Here is a 19849-nt window from a genome sequence, read left to right on the forward strand (position 1 = left end):
GGCTCAGGCCTCCAGGGATAAGTGTCCTCAGAAGTCACACAGTGTCACTCTGTGTAACCTATTGATCAAAGCAGTCACAAGCCCTTCTAGATTTCAAGGGAGGGAACAAAAAACATTTGGAGCCATGTTTTCAAAATACTATTAGTATTTTCAGAGCTGTGCAGAGAGTCCCTTGACTCAAGAGGAATTGTTGATGCTGCCTTCTTTGCCAAGGTGCTTTTTGTTTCCATGGAACATGATGCCTGCTGGGGGAATGCCTGTGCACCTACCTGTAGGGTTGGGGTTGGTGTGTTATGGCTTGATGGGGTTATGTCTCCTGACACACGTGATGCATGTGCCTACTCCTGAACTCACATTGGGAGGTGGGATGAGCCCGTGCCTGCGTGAGGGCAGAGCTTGTACATGTGGTTTTGCCTGGAAGTGAGAATTAGCAGAGGTGTGCCCAGCCTGGCTCCTTTCCCAGAACTCCAGGTTCTTATTTCCAACTGCCTACCTATCTCCCCATGGATGCCTAATGAGCAAGCACCTCAAATGTCACACAGCCAAAGCGGAACTCGAAACCTCCTTCCCGTCCCAAGCTGCTCCTTTTCCAGTCTGTAAGTCCTTCCCAAATCTATTTCCAATCCGTCCACTTTTCTCCATCCCCACTCCTGTCATCTTAGCCCAAATCGATTTCATCTCTCACCTTGTGATAGGCTCCCAAGTGGTTCCTCTGTTTCTGTCCTTGAACCTATAGCCAATTGGAACTCTCCAATTAGTCCTCATCTCACTTGCGATAAAGTCCACATTCATGATCCTGGCTTCCCGAGGCCTTCAGTGGCCCAGCCCTGCCAATCCCTCCTTGGGCCTCAGTCCCCTCAGCGCTCCCTGGCAACCCCTATGCGCCAGACACTCCAGCTTCCCTTCGGTTGTTCTTTATACCCCACAAGCTCGTTCCCACTTCAGGGCCTTTGACTCTGCTGTTCCCAGCCAGTGCCCCACACATAGTAGGGCTGCAATACCTATGTGCTTAAGGACCGGATGGATGAATGAACCCACTGGAGGATGAGTCTCTGAGAGGCTGAAGAGTGTGTGTGTGTGTGTGTGTGTGTGTGTGTGTGTGTGTGTGTACACGGGGGTGAGGCCGCGGTGACTGGGGACTCTCCCTCGTCTGTTCGCAGCCCCAGCCGTCTGCGCCTAGGGCCGGGAGAACCGCGGAGGACGTGGGCGGGGGCCCCGCGGGGCTCGGGCGGGCCTGGGGCGGGCCCGGACGTCCCTCCGTCCCGCCTCCAGGCACAGGGGGCCTGGGATGGGCGACGTGGCGGCGGCGGCGGCGCTGCGGGCGGGCTCGGGGGGAGGGACCGCGGCCGGAGGCGGGCCGGAAAGTTTGTCGGGCGGCCGCGGCGGGGGCTCCGGCCCCGAGGGTGTGCTCCGGGTCCCCCAGCGCCCCCGGGCCGCCTCGGAGTCCCGCTCGCCATGGGTAAGTCCGGCGCTGGCGCTGCCCGCGGGGGAGCCGCGCCACCTCCAGGCGCGTGGCCCCGCCGCCGCGTCTCGCATTCCTGCGCGCCCCGTCTTCCCCGGCAGCACCCTGCAGATACCGCCTCCTCCCGGGCCAGCCCCGGGCGGCGGGCCTTTGCCTGGGAGTCGGGAGGGGGATTGGGCGCACTTCCTTCCATCCTCCTTTCTGCCCCGGAAAAAGTGACTCGACTGTGCTCCTTGCGTGATGTTGAGCGCTCGCTCCTGACCAGGCACTCGTCCTCCGGAGCAAGTGGAATTGCTCCCATCTTGTAGATGAGGCAGTAGAGGCTCCGAAAGGACACACTAAAAGCACATTCGTCAGTCGGTTGGCTGAGCTGTGGGCCACGCCAGAGGACGGTTTAGTGAACAGAACTGACAAAAACCTTGCCCTCGAGGCAGTAGGGAAGTCAGGGAGGAGTTAGGGACTTTCTTTGTTGCTACACAGGACTAAAGTTTCTATTTTTCTCTTTGGATTCAGAAGCGTCTGAGGGCCGGTTGGGCATTCATTCTTTACTGAGCACCTACTGTGTGCCAGACGTGGATTTAGGGCTTGGGGATTGAGCAGTGAACAAAACAGACAACAATCCTCACTCTCATGGATCTGACATTCTAGTTGAGGCGCTGGAAAAACAAAGAAAGAAATACAGTAATTCCAGAGAGTAGTAGGTGCTGTGAAGGACATAAAAGGAGGTGGTGTGAGAGAAGGTCAGGGCAATGGAGGCAATTCTTTAGGTAGTGGGCAGGGAGGGCCTCCCTTAGCAAGAGATGTTAGAGCTGAGCCCTTCCTTGGGAGAAGAAGCTGGCCTTGCCAAGATCTGGGGGAAGAGCTTTCAGGTGGCGAGAACAGCAAGTACAAAGGCCCTGAGGCAGGAATGAGCTGGCATCCAGGCAAGTGGGGCTAAAGTACAGTGGGCAAGGGGGAAGTGGTCAGAAGGGAGGTCAGAGACACGGGAAGGGGCCAGATCACACAGGACTTTGTGGGCCATGGTGAGATATTTGGATTTTATTTCAAGTGTCATGGGAAGCTGGAGAAGAGTTTTAAGCGGGGGTTGGCGTGTCCTAAAAGCTCATTCTGGGCTGTTCTGTGGAAAATTATAATAGGTAATACTTATTGGTGCAGGCATATGTGGTGGGGTTATTATTGTTATTGCCATTTATGGATGGCGAGGCTCAGAGAAGGTAAGTAAGTTGTCCAAGGTCACACAGCTATGGTGAGGAGAAGCTGGGATAGAACCCAGCACTCTGGCCCAGTCTTCATTCCTAACCACTGCACCACCCAACCTCTCAAGCTGTGACCAAGTCGCAGGGGCATGGCACAACTGCAGCCAATTCCAGCTCTGACTCCAGAGTCCATGCTCTTAACTGCCACAGCACTCTGCCCTAGAGCTTGAGGAAAACAGGCTCAGACAGATCAAGGACCTCCCAAGGACATGCAGGTTGGCCCTGTCCCCTTGCTCCTGCCCTGGCTACCCTTGCTGTCTCCTCTGTTACTTCAACAGCTATTTACGAAGTATCTCTTGTGGGCAGAACTAGGGCTGGATGGTGCAAAGGGGGTATGAAATAACTGCCACCCAGTCCCTGTCCTCCCCAGTTTCCAGGCTGGTCTCTTTGAAACAGGGTCCAGGTATTGGATCCTGTTTATAGATTTCAGGGTCAAAAAGACCTGGGTTCAAGTTTCAGTTCTGCTTCCCAGCTGCCTCATGACCTGGGACAGTTTAGTCAACAGATTCTCTGACCTTCAGTTTCCTCAGCTGTAAATGGTCACTATAAAATACCCTCCTCATAGGCGGACCATGAGGATGATGGGTGAGAATGAACATAGAGTACTTAGCTTACAACTGCACATGGTAAATGGTCAGTTAACTTGAGGTTTTATTTTTAATCACACCCAACCTTTATCATACCTGTCAGACTGCCCACTAATCAAATCCCTGATCTGTCACTTACTAGCTGTGTGACCTTGAGCCCATTACTTCACCTCTACGTGCCTCAGGTATATCATAAAATGAGAATAATAGTGCCTGTGCCAGAGGATTTCTATAGGGATAAGTCAGCTCATACAGATATGGCCCTAGAAGAGAGGCTGGCCCCAGTGAGTGTTCTGTAATATTAGCTGCTGCTGTTTGGGGAACTTTGGAAGCTGGTCCCTGCAGTGCACAGTTCAATAAGGAAGAAGCATAAACAAACTCCAATAATGGTGTGATTGAATAATGGAGAATGCAGATTTCGTTGGGAGTAGAAAATGTGGCTTGGAAAGTCGAGGAAAGTGTAGAGGAATTAGCCCCCTCAAACTGGTATAAGCATAAAAAGGGTATGTATGGGTCCAACTGAAAAGTCTTTGGCTTCAGGCATAGTTGGACCTAGGGGCTCGATGTTGTCAGGAATCTGTTTCTCTCCTTCTCTCATCCCTGTTTTCTTCCAGTGTCAGCTGTACTCTCGGGCAAGCTCTGCCCTGGTGGGGGGAAATGACCCCAGCTGCCCCAGGCAGGTAAACTACCAGCTTAGCAACCCTAGTGAACAACACCCAGGCCCGCCCTCATTGGTCCAACTTCAGTCACATTCCCATTCACTGCTGCCAGGGCATGGGAATCTGCCAATTGGTCTGTCCCGGGGCACCATGCGGGAGCTAGGCAGTGGTGGTGAGGGTTGGGGTGGTCATCTCTACCCAAACCAAGGGACCGGGAGCTGAGGAAGGGCAGCTCCCCAGTGTCTATCACTGGAGGCTCCTCGAACCAGTGACACCCAAGCTGGGACAGTGGGGAGCAAGGGCAGTCCGGGCAGAGGGACCAGCACATGCCAAGGCAGGGCAGCATGTAAATGTATGGGGCAGGCTGGCGACAAAAGTGTGTGCAGGGCATGTGGGGGAAGCAGGCGTGGACCAGCTCTGAAGGGCCTTGGATGTCACACTAAAGCATTTGACCATAATCTACTAAACGAAGGGAGCTATGGAAAGCTTAAGGAAGGGAATGCTCTTCGCGTCTTTCTAATGAACCTCTTTTGGGACTCTCCGCTCTAGTTCCTTGGGACAGTATCATTTCACCATGCTTTATGACTTGGAGCTTTGGGGAGCATTTCCTGCCACTCGCCTTCCCCCTTCTGCCCCCGGCCCCTGCTTTGTCTCATCCCCCTTCTCCCACTTATCTCTCACTGCCTATTCTTGCTTGAAGCTCAGTTCAGCAAAGCTTTGGGAGTCAGACAAGTCACCATTTGAGTCCTGACCCTGTTGCTTCCTAGTTGTGAGAACTTTCTAAGCCTCAACATCCCCATCTGTAAAATGGGAATAATTGCAGCAGTACCACCACGGTTGTTATGAGGATGAAATGAGAGAAGGCACGTAAAGTCTTGGCACAGAGAAACTGCTCAATTAATATGTTATTATTGCCATTTTATTTCACTTTTATTTTTGCTGTTCTCTTCTTATCACCATGACTCAAATTTGCTCTGACGTGTTTTCCAGTGGAACCTGTGGGCAGTCACCTTTGCCTCTGAGCCCCTTGGCTGGGTTCCCTTTCACCTCTACGGGATCCCAGGAAATAGCAAACCAATTCTGTTTTCAAGTCCATTGCCTCATGTGGTCCGGAAGAACCTTCGTTTCTGGGAGTAAATAAACCCCAGGAGCCAAGGGAGTTGGGACAAAAGGAGGCAAACACAGAGCAGAACCTGGGCATAATCCTCTCAGGGTGTTCATTGCCAGTCAAGGGAGGGGGGTGGATTCCTCTCCCCATGAAACGCCTCGCCCTGCACACAAGTTGCCTAATGTTAGAGACAGGAGAAGCAGAAGTAAGAAAGAATAGAGCAAAATCATATTATGCTAAGGTTTTATAACAGAGTGATTAAGAGCATGTTTTGTGGAACCAGATTGCCTGGCTTTGAATCGGGCCTTGGCCATTTACTGGCTGTGTGACCTTAGGCAAGTCACCTTACCTCTCTGATGATAAGTTTATTCCTTCTTAGTACTAAAGTTTACCTCATAAGGTTGTGGCAAGAATTAACTGAGTGCTTATATTTCAAGCCCTCAGAGCATGACTGGTCCAGAGAAAACACTCAATAAACCTAGTTATAGTATTGTGAATGTTCTTGTCAGATCAAGGTAGGCGTGGATGGGGTAGCTACTGGTGGATTACTCTAGATGTTGCCAGAAATATATGTTTAAGTGTGTAAATTAAAAATTAAGAGTAACTGTAGAATTATTTTGTCTAATACAGTTGCCAATAGCTACATGTGGCTACTTACATTTACATTTAAATTGATTAAATAAAATTAAAAATTCCATTCCTCAGTTAGTTTAACCACATTTCAAGTGTTCAGTATCCACATGTGACTAGTGACTACTGTACTGGACAACACAGATATAGAAATTTCTATCATTGCAGAAAAATACATTAGACAGTGCTGTGCTGCTCTAGAAAAAAGGAAATGAAATATATAAAATTCAAATGAATGGAAGAAAAAATGGAACAAAAAGAAAACTTAATTGAGCCATTAAAAGCAGGAAAAGGGGGGAGGGAAAGAAATATCTAGATAGCACAGTAAATAGAAGACACAAAACTAAATGGCAGAAGCCAAGTTCAAGTATCTCAGAAATTGCAAAAAATGTGAATGAATTAAACTCACCTTTTTAAAGACAGAGACTTCAGATTGAACTTAAAAACATCCAGCTTTGTATTGCTTTTAAAAGAGAGACACATAACAATTACAAATCTAACCTGTTGAGTTAAGCCGGTTTAAAAATGCAGAGACTCCTTGTGGTGGGAGCTCAAAGCATGTCTACAAGTAGAAACCTATGGGATGTGTGAGTGGAAGCAGGAAAGGGAAATAATGGGAGCTGAAAAGGGCTAAATCTAGCTCTTTCAGGGCTTGCCTAGAATTTGTAATAACTACAGTTGCTATTTTGCCTTCACAAATTGTTGAAAATGCCTTGCTCTTTCTGTTCCCCTGGATCTGAACTTATGACCCTTAATAATTCTCTATGTTGTTTATTTTTATTCTTTCTTTTTTTTCCTTGCTCATACCTGCCAAAGCTTTATTTTGTTAGTCAGGTCAAAGAACCAACCTGGGTTTTAATAATCAACTCCTCGGTTTGGGTTTTTTTCCTCCATTGCATTAACTTCTGCTTTTATGTTAATTAATTCCATGGGCTTCTTTGGGTTAATCTTGTTGTAATTTTCCCGCCTTCTTTGGATGAAGGCTTAATTAATCTATTTCTAGGTTTCCTTGATTTCTGCTAAAAAGCTTTAAATTTTATTTTCATCTGAGTACCTCTTTGTATCATATAGTTGTTTTTTTTTATTATTTTATTCTCATTCAATTCCAAATAGTTGGTTCCTTCCATTTTATTTCCTCTTTATATCAAGTAGTTGAGATGTGTGTTGTAAGTTTCAAGATGTATAGTTTGTGACTTTTTGTTTGTTCATGGTGGTGGTTTTTGCCATTTTTAACCTCTCTGAATGAAACATGGATGCTTAAGAAAAAGCTTGTCTTAAATGCCAGGAAGAAACAGGCTCAGCTTTGCTATTTGGCACATTTCCTTTTCCCCAGATGTGCAGGAAAGAGTGCAAGGAGGTCATTTTCTTCTTCCTCTTATACTCTTACCACCAGCTGTTGCAAGGATGAGATTTGAAGGGAAGGAGATGACACCAAGCTTCTGTCTTCTTAACCAAGTCTGGAAATGAGCAGGAGGACCAGGGGGTCATAATGATGACAGCAGTTCTCCGTGAGCACACTCCTGTGTACCACCAGCCTTTCTCTACTGAACTCCCCCGAGAGAAGGGATTTCTGAGTCCTCATTTTATAGACTAGGAAACAGGAGCTCAAGGAGAGGAAGCGATTTTCCCAAGGTCATGGCGACACTGAGACGGGAACTCAGATCTTGATATTCTAAGACCTCCTTGCTTTCCACTGCATACGCTGTCAAGAACAGCAGATATAACAATTTGGGGTCTCGTTTATCAAATACTTTCATATCCGTTGTTTAATTTTATCTTTCCTTCAGCTCTGAAAGGCAAGGTGGATACTATTGTCCCCATTTTACAGATGAAGAAACCAAGACTGAGACCAGAAGTAACTCGGTTCAGGTGCAGCTGGGGGGTGTCGGGGTGGGGTGGGGTGGACAGAGTGAGATGAGATATCTGCAGACATATCACAGAGAAGCCTAAGAAAAAGTAATGGCTGTTCATTATACCCAAAACAATCTAGTCCTTGAAGATTCATTTCCATATGGAACAGGTCAAAAATTGCTGCTCGCAGGGCTGAATTCTGAGATAGGTTTTGTTTGTTCCAAACAGTATTTTAATATATTCTTGAGAAAACATTTAAAAATCAAAAAATAGTTCATAAAAATCTGAATTTCTAGTTTCTCTTGGGAACAAAAAAAAAAGATGTTCAGGCAGCTCTTGACTTTTGTGTTCCCCAGTGTCCTTGTCTGTAAAATGGGGTTATACTATTACCTACCTCAGGGTCGTTGTGAGGATTCCATGAAATGATGTGTGTAAAGTGTCTTACATAATGCCTGGCACAGAATGAGCACTAGTGAAATGGCAGCTACTTGTCTTATAATTTGGCGGAGACTATACATTTTGACACAGTAACAATCCCTGGAATTGTTGTAGCCACCCGCTGTAGATGATACATAAACTCTCCAGTTTGCCACAGTCCCTACCTCTCCTTGTTGTCTCACATTCATCTCATTCATTTATATTAACTGCTAACTCCTTGCTGTATGCCATATCCTCTTCAGTTTAAATCACTACCACGCTCATTTGGATCCTTGCACTAGCCTCCTAACCCAGATTCCCTTTTGCTTCTTATATCAGTTAGGAATTGTGTTTGGATGTTAGGACTAGAGACTGGAAATAACATCATTTAAATAATTTAGAAGTTGTTGGGGCTTTTTTTCCCCTATCACATAAAGAAGTCTGAAGGTCATCTATCCAGAGCTGATGTGGTGGCCCATTGTCTTCAGGAAGCCAGGCTCCTTCCACATCTCTGCTCCACTATCTTAGTGTGTAGCTTTCATCCTCATAGTCACATCTATGGCCTGAGATGGCTGCTGGTGCTCCAGTTATCACATCTGTATTCTAGGCTAGGAGAAAGAGGATGAAGAGAAAAGACAGAAGGATGCTTAGCCAGTTGTCTGCCTCTCCCTACTATCCTTTTTAGAAGGCTTGTCTCAAAGCCTCACCCCAACATTACCCTCATATCTTATTAGCCACCTATAGCTTCAGGAAAGGCTGGGAAATAGGCTTCTCACTTGACATAGTTCTGATACTAAGGAGGATAGGATGAATAAACATTGGGTGGGTCACACCCATCTCAGCATCACCATACAGCAGCCAGAGTGATCCCTTAAAAATTAAAAATAGATAATCTCATTCCTCAGCTCAAGCCTTCAAAGGCTTCCATTCATTGAGAATGAAATTCAGCATTCTCCCCATGACCTACAGAGCCCTTCACGATCTGGTCCCTGCCCACCTGTCCTACGTCATTCTTTCCTATCACCCTTGCTCTCACTCACTGTGTTCCAATCACCGTGACCTCCTTGCTGGAGAGCACAGTGACTAAGAGTTTGGATTCTTTAGCAACATTGGTTCTGCCACTTACCGTGTGACCTTAAGAAAGTTACTTAACCTCTCTGTGCCTTAAAGGATGATGATAATACTAATATGTCATAGGGTTGTTTTAAGAATTAAATGAGTAAATATATATAAAGCTGTTAAAACAGGGCCTTACACTTAGTGCTATTTAAGCACTAATTACTAATAATATAAGTTATTGTTCAAATAAACCAAACACTATGCTGCCTCATGGGCTTTGCACTTGCTGTTCCTTCTGTCTAGAACGTTCTTCCAGATTTTCTCATGGATTTCACTGTATTCAGTTCTCTGCTTAAATGTTCCCTCTTCCAAGAACCTCAGCAGTACCCTTCCATCACTCTCAATCCCCTTTCCCTGCTTTATTTTTTTTTATAAAAAATCATTTCCTGAAATTATATCATGTATTTATTTATCATCTGCCTATTTCTACTAGAATGTCAAGACTTTGACACTACCAATGTATTGCCAGTCCCAGGAACAAAGTCTAGCGTATTATAAATGCCAGATAAATAATTTTTTTAATGCTTGGATGGATAGATGAGTGCATGGATAGATATACAGGTGTGTGGGCTGGAATACAAAGCTGGGTAGATGAATGAATGGATTTATGGATAGATGTATCAATAATCAGTGGATAGTTGGGTGAATGAAGGATGGATGGAGAAAGGGAGGGAAAGAAGGAGAGTTGGATGAATGGATGGGTGAAAGGATGGAATAGATGGATGGAGGAGTGGATGGATGGATCAATGGATGGATGGATGGATGGATGCTCTGACAAGGGACCATTCTGAATCCTGACCTTGTCACTTTTGTTTTCCAGGCCACCCCCCACCTGTCTTGCCTCTGTGTGCCTCTGTGTCTTTGCTGGGTGGCCTGACCTTTGGCTATGAACTGGCTGTCATATCGGGTGCCCTGCTGCCACTGCAGCTTGACTTTGGGCTAAGCTGCTTGGAGCAGGAGCTCCTGGTGGGCAGCCTGCTCCTGGGGGCCCTCCTTGCCTCCCTGGTGGGGGGCTTTCTCATCGATCGCTTTGGCAGGAAACAAGCCATCCTTGGGAGCAACTTGGTGCTACTGGCAGGCAGCCTAAGCCTGGGTCTGGCTGGCTCCCTGGCCTGGCTGGTCCTGGGCCGCTCAGCAGCTGGTTTTGCCATCTCCCTCTCCTCCATGGCCTGCTGTATCTACGTGTCAGAACTGGTGGGGCCACGGCAGCGGGGAGTGTTGGTGTCCCTCTATGAGGCAGGCATCACGGTGGGCATCTTGCTGTCCTATGCACTCAATTATGCACTCGCCAGTGCCCCATGGGGATGGAGGCATATGTTTGGCTGGGCCTCCGCACCTGCTCTTCTCCAATCTCTCAGCCTCCTCTTCCTCCCCACTGGTGCAAGTGACACTGCAGCCCATAAGGACCTCATCCCTCTCCAGGGAGGTGAGGCCTCCCAGCTGGGCTTGGGAAGGCCAAGGTATTCCTTTCTGGACCTCTTCAGGGCACGAGATAACATGCGAAGCCGAACCACAGTGGGACTGGGGCTGGTGCTTTTCCAGCAGCTAACTGGGCAGCCCAACGTGCTGTGCTATGCCTCCACCATCTTCCACTCAGTGGGCTTCCACGGGGGATCCTCAGCTGTGCTGGCCTCCGTGGGGCTCGGCGCTGTGAAGGTGGCAGCTACCCTGACTGCCATGGGGCTGGTCGACCGGGCAGGCCGCAGGGCCCTGTTGCTGACTGGCTGTGCTCTCATGGCCCTGTCAGTCAGTGGCATTGGCCTCGTCAGCTTTGCCGTGCCCGTGGACTCGGGCCCAAGCTGCCTGGCCGTCCCCAATGCCACCAGGCCACCAGGCCTCCCTGGGGACTCTGGCCTGCCGATGGGCTCACCACTGCCTCCACTGCCAAGAACTCGTAAGAACCCAGGGAAGCCAGTCTTCGCCTCCAAGAACACCAAGCCCCACTGGGGAGCCGGAGGAGCCCCCCTGAATCCTGCCCTGCCCACCGTGAGCACTGCCTTCCCCACACCCCTTCTTCCTGCCCTGGAGCACACCCTGCTGCGCTGGACCGCCCTGGTCTGCATGATGGCCTTTGTGAGTGCCTTCTCCTTTGGATTTGGACCAAGTGAGTGAGAGTTTTCTTGCAGGTAACTGGAGACTTCTACTCCCCTCCAGCTTGTGGGCTGTATCCATCCAGGTCCCAGAAGGGGTGCCAGAGACAGCTTTGCTACGAAGCCGATGCAGCTTAAGCTTCACGGCTCCTCACTTGCACTTCCTCCTTCCCAGGGCCTATGCCAAATTTTATGTTTGAAATTATTTCTCTTACAAAGCATCCCCAAATTGTTTAAGCTCCAGGCCTCATAAAACCTAGATGTGCCCTTGAATGATATGCACAAATGGGATTACTTCAAAGGGATTTGCTGACTAGGGTGGTTCATCCTCCCAGTTTGTCCAGGACCATCTGGTTTAGCACTGAAAGTCCAGTGTCTCTGGGAACCCCTCAGTCCCAGGTAAACCCCACAGGGCTTCTTACAGGGGGGTGGGGGAAGCTTGGGGAGATGTGGTGGCGGGAGCCTGAGGTGGTGCTTGGACCACACTGCTGGGAGGCTGCCGTTTGCCCTGTGGGCCCCAGTTCCCAGCCTCCGCCTAGGAGCCCTCCCTGTTCTCCTCTCCTAGTGACCTGGCTTGTCCTCAGCGAGATCTACCCCGTGGAGATCCGAGGGCGAGCCTTCGCCTTCTGCAACAGCTTCAACTGGGCCGCCAACCTCTTCATCAGCCTCTCCTTCCTCGACCTCATCAGTGAGTCCTCCGGCCTAATTCCTTGGCCCAATTCCTTCTGGATCCTCGACACAGGACCAGGGCTTCCCTATCAGTTGGGTCAAAAGTGACAGGAACCCCAATGCTAACCAGCTTAGAACAAAAAGGAGTATTTTTGTCTTAAGTGTCTGGGGAAAGGGGGGTGGTTGGCTTCAAGCAGGCTGATTCAGAGGCTCTGACAGAGCTGTCAGCCACTGTTCACTCTCTCGTCTCTGCTTCCTCCACTGTGGGCTTCCTTGTCAGGCAGGCTGCACCTCTGCTAGCCAAGATGGCCGCCAGCAGACTTGCGAAGGAGAGCCCCTCCCGAAAGTCCCGAGACTAACTGTCATTGGTCCAACAGGATCACGTGCCCAACCCTGACCAATCACTGTGGCTGGAGGGTGGGACTGATTGCCCAGGCCTGGAACACACACGCCCCCTAGAGCAAGGCGGTGGAGATGGCATCACCCAACCGCCGGGACCAAGGGTGGGTGAGGGGTGGTGGAACAGAAAGTTAGGGTGCTGGTATCAGAAGAGAGGAGGAGAGGCTGGGAGGCAAAGGCCACAGAGAATGTGGCTTGGGAAGCATCTACCTCATTCCGAGCCCCGTAAGTGGAGAGGGCTGGCTCTTACTGTCATACTTCGGAGTAGAGGATGAAGGAGGCCAAGAGCTGAAGCATCCAGTTCTGCCTCCAGAGAGCCTTCTCCAGTGGGTGGGTGGGTGGGGGGTAGAGAACAAGCTCTGGATGGGGTGGTGGCTGCCGGGTCTGAAGACCTAGGTGTGGGGTTGCCTTGTCCCTTCCGGGACAAATCCCTTCTCTGTGGCCCACATTTTTCTCTCTAAAGCAGGAGCATTTTTCAAATTTTCTTATTTTTAGTGGTAAAACTATTTTTCAGATAAAACTTGTGCAGAAGCTTCATGGCAAGCTGCAGACAACATCCAGAACTGTTGGAATGTGATGTAAAATTTTCCAGGCCAAATATGGGTCTATGCTGAGTACTGGTGAGAACTTGTTGGAGATCAGCAGTTTCAGGAACCCCAACATTTATTTTATTTGTCCTAAACCAGCTCAAACCTGCTTATGCCCTCTTGCCAACAGGAAGTTTCTCAGGTCTAGTTTGGGTGACTTCTTCTCTTCCTACCTAACATTCAAACCCAGTCTGAAGGGGTGGTGGGGTAGGACGTGGAAATTATATGGACCCGGAGATGCTGAGATGCTCACCACCCAAGGCCACTCTGGTTTGTGTAGATTTCGGTCCTCTGGGCCAAGAGCAGACGGGGGTCCTTCACTGTGGGCCCCAAAGCCCAGCTCTTTTCCCACACCCCGCAGCCAAGCGTCTCCTCCTCTAAGGAACTCACCTCTGGGGGGCCGTGGGAAACAATGGTAGAAGAACCCTCCTGCCATGCCCACCTCCCACTGCCCATTCTTAGGGAATCCAAGCTTCTCTCTGCTGCCTCAGTCTTCAAGTGCTTCCCTTTATGTGGACTGTAAGAGCGAGGGAGAGAGTGAATGGGAGAAAGAAAGGGAGAAAAGAAACAAGGGGGAGAGAGGGAAGAAAGAAGAAAAGAAGGAAGAAAGGAAGTTTACCAGAATGGGGTGCTATAGGCAAGGTAGGCATTAATCATCCCTATTTCGTAGATAAGGAAACAGCCTTCCAAGTCTAGCCAGGCAGTCAAGACTAGACACCAGCCCTCCTGACTCCCAGCCCAGTGCTCTCCCTGCTGGTGTAGTGATCAAGAGGACATCAGGCTGGTCAGGGGAAGTTGCTCAGAGAAGTGGTGGCCATGGCCGTTAAAGGTGAAAATTGTTTCTTGGGCTGACTGACTTCAAAGGAGGCAGGGTCATGCTGGGGCCTGGGTCTCTGGCCGTGAAACCCTGTCCCCCACCTGAGACTCCAGGAAGAGGGAGAGGCTGGGGTGCTGAGTTTCCACCAGATTAAGCTGTGGCTTCTGTCCTCTCTCCCAACCCAGTCAGACACAGGCCAAACTGGCAAGACTCATTTCCTTGAATCATCAGTTCACAGAATGACCAGTTCATGGAATTTCCGAGGGTAATTTTTTGAGGCTGAGCTTTGCCAAGTCTGCATCTCTGCAGCTGTTTGCTGCTGGGTCAAATGTCATTTTCCCTCACATTTTCACACTGAGCACCCCCACTGGTTAGCGTTTTAGATCTGGGCACGTGGTCTTTCCTATCAGTACAAGTGGCCATCTTTCTGTGCTTGTGGACTTGTGCCCTGGCCCTTTTCCTGCCTTTGGGACAATTCATTCTACCCCCACTTTAAGGTACTTATCTGACGGTTTTTGAGAAATCGGTCATTCTGCAAATTGACAGTTTAGAGAATTCACTTTGGATGAACTGGTTTTTGATGCTTGACCTAGAATCAGCCAGTTGGTTCTGGCTGTGGGGCTACAGCCCTCAGCTCCGCGCTCCCCAGCCCCCTCCTGCCCATGCTCGAACCCCACCCCCACCCCCACCCTCCTGTTCCCAGGCTCCATTGGCTTGTGCTGGACCTTCCTGCTCTACGGGCTGGCCGCTGTCCTCGGCCTGGTCTTCATCTATTTATTCGTACCTGAAACCAAAGGCCTGTCGTTGGTGGAGATAGACCAGCAGTTGCAGAGGAGACGGTACGTGGCTCAGCCGGGGCAGGCCTGGGAGAAGGGGCTCATCCAACCCGAGCAGATCACTTCAGGATTTTAGCCCTCAGGCTTTCTCTTCACAAAGACAGCCTTTTCTTCTCTTCCTGTCTCCTGCTTGGACATTGTTGAGTTGTGTCCTGTTTTCTTACAGAATCCATTTTCCTTGAGTTATTTTGTATCCTCCCACAGCGGAATTTCATTTGTCTTTAAGGTACAGCTCATAGGAATTTTGAAATCATGTAAACCCGGAATCATAAAAGATTAGGATAGTGGAATCTTAAAACACAGACTTTTAGAGTAATGGAACCTTGGAGAAACAAAACATTTTGACTGTGGCCTTTTAGAGTCACAAACATAGAACTGTGGGCTTAATCCACCGATTGTACATATATTTATGAAGCCCCACTACATGCGAAGCATTGCTCTGGGCCTTGGAAGGTGTGGTGGAGAGTAAAAGCCACAGGGTCTTTGCTCTCACTGAGCCTCTATTCTAGTGGGGGCGAGGGACAGAAAATAAACCAGCCAACAAATGTGTAAACAAGAACATTTCAGTTAGGGGTGTTTAGTGAGAAAGAAATGAAGCAAGATAGATTGAGAGGGTCAGGTTGGCAGAGAGGGGGACAGAGGGGCAGGGATTCATGGCTAAATTAGAGTGGGTGGCCAAAGAACGAAGGCCCCTCTGAGGAGGTGTGATTTCAGATGACACATTAGTGAGAAGGAGGTGGCAGCCGTGTACAGGTGAGGGGAAGGAGCATTCCAGGCAGAGGGAACAGTAAGTGTGGTGGCCCTGCAGTAAGAGCCAGTCTGGCACGTGCAAGGAGCAGCAAGGAAGCCAGTGTGGCTGAAACAGAGGGAGCAGTAAGGGAAGAGGAGTAGAAGATCAGATCAGATGAGTAGGTAGGAGCTAGATTTATATCTTCAGTTCATAGAGAAGGGTTCAGAATATTAAAATCTTGGGATTTTAGGTTGGTAAATTAAGAGAAGAGTGAATGGGAGTGTCAGAAGGGACCTCAAAGCGCTATAATCCCAAGCATGTTTGGAAAATGTCCCCAGGTATCTGTTGTAGTAAAGGAGAGGTCACCAGTTCCTGAATGCCCATTTTATTCCTGGGAGGCCCTAAAGGATTAAAATAAAACTTATTCTGATATTGAGTTGGAACTTACCTCCCTGAAGCTCCCTGCTGTGCCCCACTCCAATGTGGCCTTCAAAGCTATGCAGAACTCGACTGATGACTGATGTAAGAACCTCGAACATGTTCTACCCCAATTGTCTGCCAGTTCAGCAGTCCAGTTTTGGGGATGACACCTTTTGCAGGCCCTTTGCCAACCTGGCTGTCTTCATTAGGAGGTAGATTTGGCTGCTGGAAAGTCCAAATGGGTGGCCAGGGCAGGGGTGGCAGCTGTGCTCCTCTAGGTCATCCAGGGACCCAGGAACCCTCTATCTTGTTGCTCCATCATTCCTTCCATACTGCCTCTGTCCACGTGGCTGCCAGTGGTGCATCACCACGTCTGTGTTTCTGCCAGTGGGAAGGGGGAGGTGGGGGAAAGGGGGGTGCAACCCAGAAGTTGCATCCATTACTTCCTCTCACATCCCTGTGGACAGAGCTTAGCCACACCGATGTACAGGGGAGGCTGGGAAACATGGTCTTTAATCTGGGTAGCCAGGTGCCCAGCGACAAAGCAAGGGTTCTAGTAATAGACATAAATGGGGGAGCCACTTGGAATTTATGCCATCCTGGCTCTTTTAGGGGAAGACTGTGAAGGAGGCAGAGAGGCAGGTGGAAGCCAGCTTTGGGGTAAGGCAGGATGTGACTATGGCGGAGGGGGATGTCAGGCTGGACCTGGGGCTCCAGGGCTCAGGGGCTCACAGGAGAGCCTAGAGCATAGCCCCTGGAGAGGACGGGAAGTCAGGGGCCTTGGCCATGTCTGCAGGCAGTTCTGTATTCAGAGGAACCAACACTCTGCTCCCTGTAGTTCAGAGGGCCCCTGGTATCAGAGACCACAGAGAGAGAGAAAGAAACTCGACCTTGGGGAGCACAGGACCAGAGAAGGTCCAGGGATTTCGACAGCAGGAACTAACTGGAACATCTTTTCGGCACCTACCGTTTCCAGTCCTTGCTTTGCACCGTAGAGAGGCACATTCCCAGGAGAAAATCTGATTGGCCAAGCCTGGTGTATGTGCCCACCCCCCACCCCTCACCTCAGCTAGGATAGAGCAGGGATCCTTGATTGACAGCACTACCAAGACCACTGCAACTGGGTGTCTCCCCAAGGAAAAGAGAGAATGGGTGCCAGATGCTGCCAACATCCACTGCTGTGGGGCTCACTTGTCACTTCCTTCTGCCTCAGATGTGCTTGTTGAAATGGGGGTGTCCGTCTCATAGGTCCAGCCCCCTACCTCACTTAGGAAGACAAAGTTTACTGACACAGGGCCTCAAACCTTCTTATGATCAAAGGTCACTGTTGACATAGGTTGTTCAAAAGAGACCTTTTCATCCTCTAGTGTGATATAATCACAAAAAGAATTTTCAACATCCCTGTTTTATCCTAATTTCTCAGGAAGCATTCAACAAATATTCTCAAATGCCAGCCAGAGCCAGGCTCTCTTCCAGGATCTGGGGACAGCCCCGTGACCAAGAGAGACCCTGTCTCTGGACTCGGGGGCAAGTTACATTTTAATGTAAGGGGGAGAAACAGACTTCACATTATGTAAATATAAAAATCATTTCGGATTTGTGTTATAACATGAAGATAATAAAGCATGGAGTGAGCCATGGATTGGGGCGGGTAGAAGTATAATAAGGATGTGTTCCTGATACGGGTGCACCATGCATCCTCCACAAGCACAGGGCTGTTTCCGTGTGTCTGTCTGTTCACTGCTCTGTTCCCAGGGCCTAGAACTGTGCCCGGCACATCATCGGTAATCAATGTCTGTTGAATGAGCAAAGAGTAGTCAAGGAAGGCCTCCCTGAGGAGGTGACAGCTGAACTGAGACCTGCATGATGAGGAAAATCCAACATTTCAGGAGCTGGAAGGGAATGTTCTAGCAGAGGGAACAGCGAGAGCAAAGGCCCTGCAGTAGGAACAAGTTGGGTATTTGAAGGAAGAGCCAGGTGGCCACTGTGGCCAGAGTGTGACGAGCAAATGGGTGGAGGAAGGTGTGGCCGGAGGGGCCGGTCGTGGGGGGCCTGGATGTTGGCTGAGGGTGCTGAGCTCCGGCTCCTAGACAGGGGAGTGGCTCTGCCTGCAGAGGGGAGAGCAGGCGGTAGGGGGTGAGGGCGGAAGCAGGGAGACCATGAGGAGCTGTTGAGTGGTCTGGGTGAGAGAAGATGGAGAGGCACAATAAGGCAGGATGTGGGAAGGGGTAGTGTAGCAGTGGGGATGGAGTGGAGGCTGCAGGGGATGGTCCACTCCCATCTCCCTGGGGAAGAGCCCCAGCCCTGCCACTCTCTGACCCTCACTCTCCATTGGCAGGTTTGCCCTGGGCTTTGGCCATAGGCAGAGCTCAGCTGGTATCCGGTACAGCCGCATAGACATCTCAGCATCCTGAGTCTGCGCGGAAGATGCTGGAACCAGAGCTTAAACAGCCCGTCTCAGCTTCTGGCTTGCCTGCACTCCAGAGTAGAACTTCTGAGGTTCTTCAAGAGTCACCCCTCCCAGAGGAGGTCGCTTGTGCTGGGGTGAAGGGACAAAAGTCTGAGAACTCAGTATCTTCCTTTTGCACCCCAGGCTCCAAGGGTTCCTGAAAATCTGCCTCTGTGCCTCAGTTTCCTTGCACGGAGCATCTCTGCTGTACGTTGAGGACATTGTTACACCGTGGGTTTTCTCAAAGAACTTCTAGGGCACCAATCCTGGCATGGAGTCTCGCCCTGCCCCACCCACCCAGTGTCACCCTTAAATCCAACTGAGGACACCATATTCTCTGCTCTCTTTATTTCCATTGGCCAGAACTTTGGGTGAGGGAGAGGCTGCTCTTTGACTCTTATTTCTCAGCTTTGTTCATCCCCTCGATATGTCTTATCCAGAATATTTATCATTCACCAACAACTCAAACTGGATTGTAGGAGGCCTGAGTTCTAGCCAGTGCTACTGGTCACTGATTTATGACCACGGGCCTCAGTTTCCCCTCTCTGGGCCTGAAATTGGGGAACACTCGAAATCAGGGCTTGTTTCGTTGTTACATTGCTTTTCCAGACTTAAGGAAATGATGGATAAAATGTTAGTAATGCTAATTAAACTCAAAAGTGATCCATGTCTATAGGCATTATATTGTCAATGGCATAGAAATCTGAGGAGATAATCTTCCGACGTTCAAACACTATTATCCAGTTCAGCAAACAAGTTGCTTGTGTCGTTGATGGATGAAGTTCTGACATACGTCTTAATTGCTTTACTTTCATCTTATTAAGGTAGACAGAAACATAAGCCAACATTCCTGTCAAACCTACACACATTCTTCCATGAGGTGAGTGACTTCTTTGCTGAGTTGTGTCATTATCAAGCATTTATTGACACTAATTTTGTCAAATCATGGCTAAAGTGCAGTAACAGTTGACTTTGGATACAAGAATCTGGCAAAAATCTATGAAAGCATTCTGTGGGAATCAATTAGCTATAAGGAATTTATAATAAAGAGTATTTGCAATAAAAAGTATTGACAATAAATAATGTTTTTTGTGAATTGTGTGCAACAAACACATCCTTTATCCCAGTAAAATTTATACATACACACAGACAGTCAGTTGTTAAACCTTTACCAGCCTATATCTGTCTTTGTGGCCCCTTGAGCTCAATTCTATTTCCATGGGTCCCCAAATTTCTCTAAATTCCCTTTCCCCTCTTGACAGCCCAAGGGAAAGCTTTTCTAACCTTAGAGAGGATTCCTGATTTTCTTGATCAGGGTCTTAAACCCAGAGATTGGGCAGGAAATGCTATTGTCTATCTGCTGAATGCTTTTCTTAAAATGGATTCACTTTCCCAACTTAAATAAATGTGTTTTAAAAGGAAACTATATTAATGTATTTTTCCCCCCAAACACAGTCATGGTCATACAAGAGGGAGTAGTGGGGTCTGTGGAAACTGGCGAGTGCAGGCCCTCTCAAAAAGGAGAGGAAAATAGTTCTGACTGCTGGTTGTCATGTTGGAACCTGGATCCAGTGAGGACTGACCATCTGAATTTTCAAGGAAAGCCAGAAATTCAGGCTTTGTTTAAAAACTCATAACACTTAAATATTGGCAGATGATTCTTAATTTTAAAAACAACTTGCAAGCTGAACAAAGCACACCAGTAGCTAAATCAGGGCCTTTAGTTGGTGTTTCATTCTTTATGTTTTTCCTTCGGGGATACT

General features: G+C 48.9%; 1 protein-coding gene across 1 annotated transcript; it reads left to right on the top strand.

Moving 5' to 3' along the window:
• Positions 1 to 1298: 1298 nt before the first annotated feature.
• Positions 1299 to 19509, top strand: SLC2A10 (solute carrier family 2 member 10). The gene is made up of 5 exons (XM_037811945.1): positions 1299 to 1459; positions 9910 to 11193; positions 11745 to 11867; positions 14355 to 14490; positions 17976 to 19509. Exons 1-5 carry the CDS (start codon positions 1456 to 1458, stop codon positions 18049 to 18051), a joined length of 1623 nt encoding a protein of 540 aa, XP_037667873.1. The 5' UTR covers positions 1299 to 1455; the 3' UTR covers positions 18052 to 19509.
• The last annotated feature ends 340 nt before the right edge of the window (positions 19510 to 19849 follow it).

Source organism: Choloepus didactylus, chromosome 19 (assembly GCF_015220235.1).
Source record: "Choloepus didactylus isolate mChoDid1 chromosome 19, mChoDid1.pri, whole genome shotgun sequence".
Lineage (NCBI taxonomy): Eukaryota > Metazoa > Chordata > Mammalia > Pilosa > Megalonychidae > Choloepus > Choloepus didactylus.